The sequence below is a fragment of the Mytilus galloprovincialis genome, chromosome 7 (assembly GCF_965363235.1).
Source record: "Mytilus galloprovincialis chromosome 7, xbMytGall1.hap1.1, whole genome shotgun sequence".
NCBI classification, from domain to species: domain Eukaryota; kingdom Metazoa; phylum Mollusca; class Bivalvia; order Mytilida; family Mytilidae; genus Mytilus; species Mytilus galloprovincialis.
In genome coordinates, this window is record NC_134844.1 from 24,422,128 (window position 1) to 24,435,616 (window position 13,489).

Sequence of the window (13,489 nt, forward strand, 5' to 3'; positions counted from 1 at the left end):
ATTATTTGTTTGTTGTCTTTTTATAGGTAAAACTGGACCTTTTAACAGCGATGCATCTGTTGACAAGGTAAACTAATAAATAGAAATTCACAAAGAAGGATATTAGGTTGAAATCAGTTAGATAGTTACACAACAATAAACAGAAAATCAGAAATAAAATGTTGAGGTCAATATCTGGCCTATGCATTTTATGTATTAGTAGATCATGGAGTCTGATAGGGAGGATTTTGAAAATGATACAAGAATTAAATGCTAAACCAGTATTTGAGCCCAAATCTCTGGAACCAACTAAATCTGACACAGTTGGAGGTTTAACAACGGCTCCTGTTATCATAAAGTCTGAAGGCCTTAAGGCAAAGGGAGTTACACCAGATTCACAAGGGAGAAACAGGAAACCAGCTCAACTAGAAAAAATTGTCCATCCTGAAAAGTCCAGCATAGAAGGCAAAGAGAAGAGAAAGCGTAGTAAGGATGCCAAAGAGGATTATCCTGAAAACTGGGTAATTCCTTCACTTGCAACAGCATTTGCCATGCCAGATCCTTTGAAAGGCTCTAACCGTCCACCAAAGTTTAAGCCAAAAAGACCAAAATCAAATGATTTAAAGAACTGGACACCTGAATTCACATCACACAGGACTGCAGAATCCTCTGGTCAAGAAATAGATCTGGAGATGACAACTTCAGAAAGACCAGCATCAGGTCAAAGACCAAAGTCCCCATACCGAGTGACGGAACAAAATGAATCATCAACTGATGACCAAGTTTCCTACAGTTTTTATCCTGATACTAAGACACCAATGCTGTGATTGAATTGACTTGAAAACTGATTTACATCAAATTTAAAGTAATTGATTATTTTGTGATTTTATTCTTCCGTCCATTTTAAGACTGTGATACTGTTACTTCTTCTAGTTTTGTTTAAGTAATTGCACATATTTACATAAACTTTTATATTCTTATTTAGTGTTAAAAGTCTGTCCATAGACATTAAGGAATCTGCTTCTAAAGACAAAATTAACAAAAAAAAATAGTAATAATTTTCAATGGTTGTAACGATATTGATTTATTTGTTTTTTTGGTAAAAACAACTTACAGTTGACCAGGTATTTTTAAAATTCAGTATCCAAATATTATACAACTAATGCTTGTTATGTTTATTACATTAAACACTATATGATATAATATTAATGATAAAATAAAATATAAGTAGCATTACAAAATTTTATTATTGTTCATAGAGTATTTGAACCTAGAAATCATTTTCCAACATTTATTTGAGAAAACTTGTTTATCAGTGAACTTTTAATTAAGATATTTACATCCTCCTTCGCAAACATAGTTTATTACTTCCTGCTTCATATTGTGTAAAACAGCTAATTATTAACACTGAATATATGGATAACTTGATAATTGATTTATCCAGTTGTATTTGCGTATTTTGCTTGATTGAAACAAGTGTTTTTTCTTTGTCTCACCAGCTAAATACAATTTTAATGCAAACGTTTTTTAGTAAAATTTTGCAAAATGACATATTATACAAAGTAGATTAAAAAAGAAGTATGGAAAAAAAACTGTATGCATAATTACAAGATAATTGGTTTTGGTCAAATTGTTCTAAGGGCTTACTAATTTTCAGGACAAATACCCAAAGTTTTCGAATTTGTAGATTAAAATGTTTAAAATATGCCATGATGTTTTTAAAACCCCAAAGAACACATATGTAGCTTTGGTATTGTGCATTTTAATGGAACATTGGAAGACATGTTCATTCTGTCTATTTTATGTAAAAGATTGCAGTGAATTGGCTTGTCCACTTCAACAACTGAAGTGGATGATCTCCAACACAAATAGGTGCAAAGATGTGTAGTCAGCGTTTCCTTTTAATGCATAATATCCTGCAGCAGTGCTTTCAAATGTCAATCATTTGATTACACTGGAAGCTTATTGGGAACAAATTAGAAGAATAATCATCTTGTTTCTAAGCAATTAAATACATGCATTCATTCATTAAGCAAAGTAATATAAGTTGGCTTCTTTCACACAAGTCTATGCATTTACTCTTTCCTTCTGATCATCATCAGCGTTGCCTTTAAGGAATAGTCCCTTTTCCATTTAAACCATACTAGTCCTGTATATTTTCCAGATTCATTTATTGTCCCATTATACCTCCCATTTAGGTTTGCTAGGTAACAGTTGCCATACCACCAACCACCATGTCTGTTGACAGCACATCCATTCTTGTTGTCCCGATCTTTTGTATAGAATGATTTGGAGTTGTGGTAGTCCATACCATCACCTAGTCAATAGATAAGATTTAATTATAGCAGCAGCTGTTAGTCCATGACTTTCCCTTATGACTATTTTATATTAAAATATCAAAGCAACTTTAAGCCAATACCATTCCCTGATAAATTTACAATCTTACACTTTCAGAGCCAATGTTGGATAAATTCGCTGATAAATAGATATTGCACTAGCAGAACACTTTTAGAGCAGATGTTAGCCCACACCATCAGACCAATGTGAAATCCCCTTTTCCGATTGAATCACCCATGAAATTCGTAAGAAGGACGTTTTTATGTTTGAACACATTAAATAAAGTTAAGAAAATGACATTTTTATGAAATTTGGCATGAAGGGAGAAAATCTAAGCATTAAATCTAAATGCCAGATTTAATAATTTAGATACAAGGAATATTGAAAGGTTACGATGGTTGTAATTTTCCAAATAACACAACAGGCATACTCAATTAATCAACAGTAAATAATTATTTGATAAAATAAAAATACAACAATCTTCATACTTCCTATATGGTAGAGAGACAGATTTATTGATTTCATAAGGAAGACGGAAAAGCGACCACACATCAGTCATATTATTTAGTATTATAGATTGCACTACCAGAGCAACTGTTCGCCAATACCATCCACTTACATATAGATAACATCACACAGTGCACTTCCATTGATAAGTAGATAATATTTCACTATCAGAGAAGCTGTAAGCCAGTACCATCGCCCAGGGACAGTCTGTTCTATACTAACGATACTGATCACTTATAACAATAATGTTTATACAAATGTGCAGATATAAACAGTAAGTATAGAAAGTTCCTGCTTCGCCTGTTAACCCATGCCATACCGGATACAAAAGATAATATTACACCATCAGAGCAGTTGTTAGCTTCTCATTATCGCCTGATAAATAGATAGTATTGAACCATCAGAGTAGCTATAAACCCATACCATGCCAGATAAAAGAGATTCAATTAAACCGTCAGGGCAGCTATTAGCTAATATAATCGACTGATAAATACATAATATTGCAGTATCAGAAATGAATTAAGCCTATATCATCATCTGATACATACTAGTAGATAATATTGCATTATCAGATCAACTTTAACTCCATACTATCGCCTGATATATAATATTGACCTATCAGACTATTTGTTGGTACATTCCTCCGCCTGCTATATAATATCTTCTCCTAGTGAAACTATGAGCCCATGATATTGCCTGATTATTAGATAAGTTTTAGGGGTACATCAGTCACCATTGTGTTATAATCTTAATCACTATAAAACAAACAAACATGCCAACAAAGACAAACAAAAAGGCATATAGACAAAGCACATAAACATAAACAAAAGACAAGAATACAAAAAATTATCATTGCATAATAACACAATGAAGGAATGTATTAGTACCGAGCCACGTCAAATGGATATAAAGAAAAATAAATAAAGCAGTAAAAGTAACAATTTAAAAAGACAAATGAAAGATCGCTATAAAAGGTTATTAAAATGATAAACAAAGTCAGTACCTATATTCTATACTTCAAGACTATAGTGCCATATTAATGAAGTTGAAACGGACTACTTATCAATAAGGTCTTGGAATATTCCGATTAACTTTTTTTTTCGTTTTATTTTACACAACCCTGGATCATCAGCTTTTTTTTCATCACACTGGTCACGTTTTATAAAGTCTTAGTTGCAGCTGCAAGCCCAGTAGTCAACACTTCTGTGTTGACATGAATTATCATTGCTATGGTCTTAATTATAAATTGTTAATTATAAAACAAAACTGTTTTGAAATACAAAGGGTTTTCTACCTCATGGAATAGATTCCCTTAGCTGTATTTGGCAAAACTTTTAGAAACTTTTGGTCCTCAATGCTTTTCAACTTCCTACTATATTTAGCCTTTTTACATTTTTTTATTCGAGCAACATTGATGAGTCTTGTCTGTTGTTTGTTTAATTTTTGATTTTGGAGTGTATATTAATGGAGCCCAATCAAAAAAGATTGAGTTTGTGTTAATGGAAAGAACATCATCAATAGATCTAAAATTAAATTATCTGGCTTTTTTTTCAGAATGTTACCTTTCATGAACATAAAAGTTAATTTTACATGGTCAGAAACAACTCATCTGTGATTCATCTGTGACACTCAGATCAAAATAGTTATAAAGCCAAACAAGTACAAAGTTGAAGCGCATTGAGGACCCAAAATGCCAAAAAGTTGTGCCAAATACGGCTACGGTAATCTTTGTCTGGGATAAGAAAAATCCTTAATTTTTCGAAAAAAAATCAATTCAGTTTTGAAAACTGGATAGTTTCCTAAAGTTTTATATCTGTGACTGAGGTGTTGGTCGTAAAAACATTAAACAGTTTTCTCCTATAACCCTTTGAACTGTCGATCATGGGACTATAACAATAAGCATTAATATATCTCAATTGGGGTTATTTCTAACATTCTAAACATAATGGATATCAGGTGTGATGTAATCGCTTCTTAAGTTATAATGATTTTTGCTTGCCTTTTATGAATACTGGCAATATGTTTTTAAAGACCTCAATAAATTTGTCAAACCTGCGTTTCCCGAGTATCCTGACACACTGAGTGAGTAGTTGTCTTCTTCACTCTTTACTGCAAATTTAGAATAGTTTGCTTCCATTAGATTTCCTTCCCAATCTACTAAGACAATGCTTAGTTCATGTGTGCCATCTTGTGATAAACGGTAAATATTCTCGTTTCCTGAAATAATTTTTAAAAGGGAAATTAGTACAAAACCATGTTTAATACGTCTATGCATTAAAAATGCCTGTTATGTGTAACTTTTGAAAATTAATATAGTTTTTTTTAAGTATTAGACTGCAAGGTAAAATTTTTTAGAGAGAGAGAGATAGTTATCAAAGGTACCAGGATTATAATTTAGTACGCCAGACGCGCGTTTCATCTAAGACTCATCAGTGACACTCATATCGAAATATTTATAGAGAAAAAGTTACCACTTTTCAATCCCTTGCATTCGAAAAAGAGCTAACAAATATATAATTCAACAAATACTATTTATATATATTCAGATAATCACAACTATATATCGGTAAACATATATTTATATAAATACAATTTTATGTTAATTTTCGCAGGGGTTTAAGGTTGCATTTCTGTAAATATTGACAATGCAATTTCCCATAGGAACTCCTTTTACGGCTAAAACTGTACCACTTTTACTATGAAGTTTTGAAAAAATCTTATCCTAGAATTGAAAGTTCATATACACTACAATTGTTTTCCAAGGTCAAAATATAGGGCTGTGCGGCATATTTTCAACGTTTATATGCCCTGAACTTTTCAGAGTTTAAACTAACACTAATTTTCTTAACTACCCCTACCTCGAATGAAGGGTTACCACAGATTTCCATGTAAACAATATGCATGTGTATATTTACTGGTAACATTCCCAAGTAATGTCTATTTGAGATGGAACACAGATAGCATAACTGGGAACCAGTATGTAAACAAAATTAATTTTCTATGCATATTCAAGATCTCCCCAAAAGAGGCGTGGTTTGAGAAACAGCTGTATTTACAAAGTGCAACCTATAAGACGCTTGTAATTACGGTAGACATGTAGAGGCTGCAAAAATAAGGATCTTCTTCTATCTAGATATGAATAACAGTCATAACCAGAACGATAATTTGTTTCACGATGTTTAATATCATCCATTTAGTTTGTGAAGGAAGTCATTCTGAATTATGAATATAAAGCAAGCCTTGGTTAAACAAACTGACTATGACGTCATTTGATGGCGTTATAGAATTTTAGCAAAATCAGCTAATTGCAGGAACACTTCGGCTTAAAGAAATAAATGAATATAAAAATAAGCCACAAGCGTCTGCCAAATGTTGTTGTGTTTTTTCGGGGAGATGGGTTTTAGTTGATTGATAGATACCATAATCAATTTAGTGTGTAGATATCTTTCTTGGCAACTGCTGTGCTCTATGTTAGTTCTAATCAGATGCAAGACAAAAAAATCCAGAATTTGCGAGAATTTCTATTTATTTTTTGTGTCTTTGAAGGGCGTTTAAGGGTGTATTGTAAAATTAAAAGTTTTTGTGTTATTTAGCTTTTAGGATTAAACATTTGATTCTTGAAATTACAGTCAGCTTAAAATACATTTGATGTTACGGCCAAATTATTCCTTCTCTTTTTGATATCGAAGACATGTCTGTAGGGGTAAAACTGTTGTTTGTACATAATTAATCCTGTCATGAGCTGTGAGTAAAATGAATTTTTAAAATACTCAGGCCAAGCTAATGTCATAATGACACCATAATAAATATTTCTTCACTTTAATAAGATTTACGTGGTCATATTGTTCAAACTATCATAGAAAAAGTAATGACCTAGCCAATGGTCTTTATCTACTCTTCCAAATCCGTTTGAATATTCCGACCATGTTCTGTAAAAGTCCATAGATCCATCAGTTCTCTTCTGTATTACCTGTGTGCAAAAATAAAACATAAATACAGGTGCTTTCAACTTAAACATACCAAAAACTCACAAGGAAAACCAAAAATGAGTGAATCCGGAATTGAAAACGGTTTAAAGTTTTATTATAAGATCTCATCAACCTGTCCACTTTTTAAATTATAGAGTTCTTTAGTATTTCAATTATTATTTTTAAAATCAATTTTTAATTGAAAGGAAAGAATAACACACAAAACACAGCCTACAATGTTTTAGGTCCTTTAAGGATATTTAACTTTGCTACATCGTTGATATTGAACAATATAATCATTCGTGATCATTTATCTACTTTTCTTACATGGGTTGCAATGAATTACATAGATTTCCCAGTTAGATAAAAACCGATAATTTCACATGTGAAATAAACGTGGTTATTTCATTCTCTGACGTCATGCAACAATATGCGTTGTCAAAACGTCTATAACGGTGGATCAAAGCAAATTGTGAACGCGTAGAAAAAAGATATAGTTCCTTACATGTTTTACATTAATTTCTTTTAAAAAATGCCATTTGTCAATGTAATAAAAAGAATAACTGATTAAAGAATTCAAATATCGAAAAAAATTCAACTCGTGATCGAACAACACTGATAATTAACTCTTGCGCTACGCTCTTTCGTGAATTAATGTGTTGTTCGGTCACTTGTATATTTTTCTCTATTTGAATTCTTGGATTAGTTATTCTATAATTATCTTTATAGATTCTGCTTGTTTTAAGATAAAGCTTCATTATTCTGTCACTTGAATGCTAGTTTTTGGAAAGATTAAAACTTGTTTCTAAATCTTGACTAAGGCACTGGCCTCCCTAACAACACGACAGGTTAGCTACTATTACTAAATGTATTCACACTGAAATATAGTTCCCTATAGTTCTCATGTATGTGCACATAATACACATATGAACTGAAAAAATGGGTATATTTTTGGAGCAGTTCTTTCAAGAATGTATGTTATTAAGGTGTGTTGATGTTCAGGCTTTTTAAACATTTTGATTAGGTAATTCGGTATTGATAAAATTGGGTATTGACAACTGTCATTATCACCAAACAATCAGAGACAAGGTGGACCTTTAATTACAATGCCCCATCTCCTAAACTGTCAACCAAATTGACCACATTACTTATCAACCTCAGTCTTACATAATTATACAGAACATCTCAATATACAAATATTTGACCTCATAATTGAATACACACATGTATATATTAGATGTTTGATATATATAAGGATGATAGATTTATTTGTTGCCTATTACTAATACTTTTGATCTAAAATACATAAAGTATTTCTGTAAATTATGTCTGAAAGATAAATGATTAGTGGATTAACAAGATTTAAAAAAAAATGAAATATGAATATAAATATGAATATTTAAAAGCTATTCAAGTAAGGCCAATAATTTAGTTAATAAATTTCCAATAATCATCTGTAATTTATCAACAAATTAGATTCGTTCACTTATTTTTTTATCATCAAGAATTGGCTTGAAACAGTTTTAAAATTTATAAAACTTTTAATTATAAAAAACCATTGTTTATTAATTTATTCCCCATCAATCATTATGTCTATTTTAATCATTATTAGAAGGAATATATATTTTTCCAATCAAGAAAGAATCCACATTTTAACACAATATTTTTTTTTTAATTTGTTTACATCAAAAAAGTACATTTTCAATGCCCTGTGTTGAAAAATAAAATTTATCAAAAGGCACTCTACAACTTTTAATCTTCAATGTCATCTAATCTATGTTTCAACTTACAAGAAGAATTTTTGATTTGCAATTGTTTTTTTTTTCTCAAAAAAACATGTTCAGAACAGGCGACATTATTTTGATATATAAACTGGAATTTAAATAAAATTGTGCAAATTAAGAAACCCATATTATTTATTTAAATGAACTCATTTCATTCTCATACTGGAAAAACACTTTTCCTTCTAAAGACCTTCTGTTAATGCAATTTTCAGCAATAGTGCTTTATTAATGTTCGTTTTCCCCACAATACCTTAATATGAAATTATTCAAACTACTCTTCTAATCTTTACATGAGAGATTTCCATCACTTTGATTTTTTTTGCAACTCAATTAACATTTTTGTAACTTTATTGAAAGTGTATGGAGATATGAAAACATTGTTCGAAAAGAAACATAACCTATTTTCTGAAAACATGCTGCCATATTGAATTATCTTTGATATGGTCATATTTATAAATTTACTGTTTACACAACTTTGGTTTTGGAGTACTAAGGTCTCCGGAAAAGATAATTTTGGCTGCACAACTTTTAGACATTTTTGGTTTTGAATGCTTTTCAATTTCATAATTTATTTGGTTTTTTTTTAACTTTTTTATTCGTGTCTTATGTAGTCGAAATGCGCTTCTGGCCCAAGCATAACATTTAAAACCTGGTATATATGATTATTCATGATACTGAATAAGGTCTATTTATTTTATATTTATACTTACTGTCCATTTCTTGTTTCCGCTCATGATGCAGTAAACAAATATTTTACGAGACGTCATTTTGCCTTTAGGGTAGACCAAATATACACCATCCTTATCACTAGAAATATCCTCACATTCAGAAGGTAATTCTACAAAACGGTTCGCAGATATATAGGAAGTACAAAATGGCTGGGTATTAAACAAACATTTTTTAAACGTTATAAAAAGTAAAATCACAAAAATACTGAACTCCGAAAATTCAAAAAGGAAGTTTCCTAATCAAATGGCAAAATCAAATGCTGTAACACATCAAACGAATGGATAACAACTGTCATATTTCTGACTTTTTTGGCATTTTCTTATGTGGTGAAATAAACCTGGTTTTAAAGCTAGCTAAACATTTTACTTATATAACAGTTGCATCAAATTCCATTATATTGACATTTACAACGATGTGTAAACAACACAAACAGACATAATAGGTAAGAATGTCAATAATGGAGTATAAATGTATGGATGTGTGTGTGTGGCACGATATTGTAATTGTGTTGAAAATTTGAAAAGTTCTCAAATTCTGAACTTGTTCAAATAAGTAGCAACATATTTGAACCCATACTGAAAACTCGTTATCCACTTATTTGTCTTATGTAGACTTAACGTGTGTAGCGAACCAAATCCTAACCTTTTATCTTTGCAGAGTGTTTTTTTCTTTAAATATACAAACCAAAGAAAATAACTGCGGGAAAACACATTAACTCTAAAAAGAGCGAGACTTTGTGTTTTGAAAGGGTAAGCGTCTCCAACATTGCATAAACTACCAACCATGCATCACATACAAGAGTTCACTCAGATTCTTTTTTTTTTATATAAATAATTATTTTATAAAACTATTTATAAAATCACTAATAAAAACTTACTTCGGGCACACCTTATACCGTTCCAATATGTTGAGCGGTTGCAACTGCATCTACTATTTATACAGTTCAAATCGTCTTGACATTCTACTGAATCTGTGCAAGCTTTGCCCATTTCTTTCTCTGAGTGAACAACAAATAATGAAGTTTTGATAAGTAAAACTTGAAAGAAAAACGTTTGTGGTACACTAAACAATAATAAATACCTTATAAAAATTGAGAACGATTTCTTTTCATCCAACGTGGATCCATGATTTATGGTTCTTTGTTCATGATATATGCAAGGAATCGTGTGCGGTTTAAGAGTCAATCTTTTTTCATATTTGTGCTATCTGGAAAATTTTATTTTCAAAACAAAGGTTCATTTATGTACACAGGATAAACTGTTCAATAATCTGGCAACCAAGATTGACGGATGACAAGTATCATACGATTTTAATGGTAAGAAACATTCAAAATGACAGATTCACCCCAAAATAAAGACAATAGCCTATATTTTAGCAAGAATATTCTGTTTCTCTTCATGTTCATCAGGGTTACTCGTGAAGAAAGATAGATAAGAACAGAACAACACCAAGGCAGCTTTTCGCTCTCTTACTTATTTTTTTTAATGTGTCAAGTAGCTTGTCCCGCCAAATGGAGATTGGCTCATATGAACCTTGCGACACGATGCACAAAGGTCAAAGACTACTGCTTTTGGAAATTCAAGTATTTGTACAAGATGAAAAAGTTAAAAAAAATTGCTTTCTTCTTTACAAACACACATATATATATACATGTATATATAAAAAACCAACAAGACATTGTCCAGATAGTGTGACTTGCAGTAGACTGAACATTCCAAATACCAAATCATAACTTGTATCATATGACATAAAACAATCAATAAGAATCTTATTCTCTAATAAAAAAAAAAAAAAAAAACAAATACATATGGAAAATATGCTGGTTTCATAATCTATTTCACTAGTGTATAAAACATCTTACTTTTGACACAAATAGTTCCATTCCAAACAAACTGTTTACAACACTGACAAATACCATCTATGCATAAAAGTTTTCCACTGCACTCATAAGTATTTTGGCATGTTGAGTTGATCGTGAGTTCTAAATATATATATAAATATGATTGTTGCCATATAGTTGTGATTGAAACGTTAACTTGATTGTATTTAAAATGAAAAGGAAAATGGCCATTGTTATATTATAGTTCGTTTCTGTGAAGTGAAGTCCTAAACATAGCGAAACGGATATATTTGGCCATATGTCAATTTTACCCATAGTATTTAAGAAAGATAGGCATGAGACATGGCATGACCAAAGAATATCTTTTCATTAAATCGTCATCTTTGTACAAAACAACTTAAAGAAACGGATAATTTTGGTTTGGGCCATATTCACACTTCAAAAAAGTGCCAAGACCTCAAAGATATGAATATTTTGGATTTTTTTGCACTTCTGTTTTATTAATAGAGTTTGTATCCTTCATATTTTGAAGTTTATAAGAGTTCTCATATATCATACAACACAGCTTATAAATACAGAAATCCGACTAATTAATGTAACGAATATTTTATCTGATAGATTTGTAATACTTCTTGATTTTCGATAAAAAGGTTGTCAGAACGTTGTTTAATTTTCAAGAATATAGTGTTGATGGCAGATCCTTGGATATAGCAGTAACTTGTCTAGATTTTTGTGCAATCTACCCTTTAAAAAAAATATGTTGACCTTGACCGATCTTATCTGCCTTGTGATTGCTGCCTCATTGACCCAATATATTGGTTTTTTCGTTTATTATGAAACACTGGTTCGAATATGATGTGTGATTGTTCTATCGAGTTCATTTACATAAACTCAAAATCCATTTTTGTTCTTTTAACACACAAAAAATAACTTAGTATGATAATGATATTTTACTTTTATCAGCTCGAAGTGTCGTCATGGATGTTGATTGGGATTCAGCCGATGATTGTGTAGTTAGTATGTTGTTGTTATCGGTTACAGTTCTCTCTGATGTTGTCATTGTCGTCACTTCAGTTGTATCCATATCTGAAACTAACAGTAATTCATACATTATTCTTTATTCAAACGGATCAATTTACATTAGGGTGTGGATTTTAAAAACATAATGAAATAATTTGGCTGATATACTTCAGTATTACGGTTTAATTGGGCACAAAGACAAAATGTACTAGTTTAGCCGGCGTACGTGATTTCATAATCGGGGTTTGATGGGGTTGGTTTTAATTATTGTTCGATCTTAGGTTTTCTGATTTACTGCTGTTTATTGTCTATTCGTCTATTTGTTCTGTGTGGTAGTTATCTCATTGACCTAATATATTGTTTTTTTTCGTTTATTATTAAACACTGGTTTGTATATGATGTGTGATTTACATAAACTCAAATTCCTCTTTTGTTCTTTTAACACACAAAAAAATGATTTTATACTATAATAATATTCTACTTTCATCAGATCTAAGTGTCTAAATGGATGTTGGTTGGGATTCAGCCGATGCTTGTGCAGTTAGTATGTTGTTGTCATCGGTGACAGTTCTCTCTGGTGTTGTCATTGTCGTCACTACAGTTGACGGATAATCTGTATTCATATCTGAAACTTATTTTGATGTGTTTTGTCATTTTATTTTGCCATTTGATTAAGGACTTTCCGTTTTGAATTTTCCTCGGAGTTCAGTATTTTTGTGATTTTACTTTTTACAGTAATTCATACATTTTTCTTTATTCAAATGGATAAACTTACATTGGGCATGAATTTCAAAAACATAATGAAATGATTTGGCTGATATACTTCAGTATTGCAATTTCATCGGGCACAAAGACTGAGTTAACCTTGGGTGTTTGATGTGGATTGGTATTAATTATTGCTCGATCTTAAGTTTTCTTATTTACTGCCGTTAATTGTCTAGTCGTCTTTTCCTTTTGGTTATGATAATTTTTTCGTGGTTTCCTACTGGGTTTTGATTTTAATGCCAAACATTTTAATCGTAACAAATGATCCATATAAATATATATACCATATACAAATTGCAAACTGTATTATTGAGAAAACTGCCTTATTTGAAAAGTCACAATATCAAAATAATCTTACCTTTAGAAACGCATGTGTGACCGTTGTCTGATATATTCTTGTTATCTGGACAAACACATGTATACGAAAGTAAAGTTGAATTGTCTGACAGTACACGTGGTTTTGGTAAACACAAGTATTCACAGTTCACCTGAATATCATCACATACATTGTGTCCTTTTATGAAAAAGTGAAAAGTTACAGTTTAAAATTTCATCATTAA

General features: G+C 31.0%; 1 protein-coding gene across 1 annotated transcript in view; it reads right to left on the minus strand.

Annotated features, from left to right (window-relative positions):
• Nucleotides 1-1,141: 1,141 nt before the first annotated feature.
• LOC143082607 (uncharacterized) overlaps nt 1,142-13,489 on the minus strand; it is a 37,546-nt gene continuing 25,198 nt past the window's right edge. The window contains exons 14-21 of the mRNA XM_076258370.1: nt 13,288-13,443; nt 12,099-12,236; nt 11,166-11,285; nt 10,182-10,301; nt 9,286-9,413; nt 6,697-6,793; nt 4,876-5,040; nt 1,142-2,296 (exon numbers count right to left, since the gene is read on the minus strand). Of these exons, the coding sequence (XP_076114485.1) occupies nt 2,055-2,296; nt 4,876-5,040; nt 6,697-6,793; nt 9,286-9,413; nt 10,182-10,301; nt 11,166-11,285; nt 12,099-12,236; nt 13,288-13,443 (1,166 nt within the window). The 3' untranslated portion in view covers nt 1,142-2,054. The remainder of the gene's footprint in view (nt 2,297-4,875; nt 5,041-6,696; nt 6,794-9,285; nt 9,414-10,181; nt 10,302-11,165; nt 11,286-12,098; nt 12,237-13,287; nt 13,444-13,489) is intronic.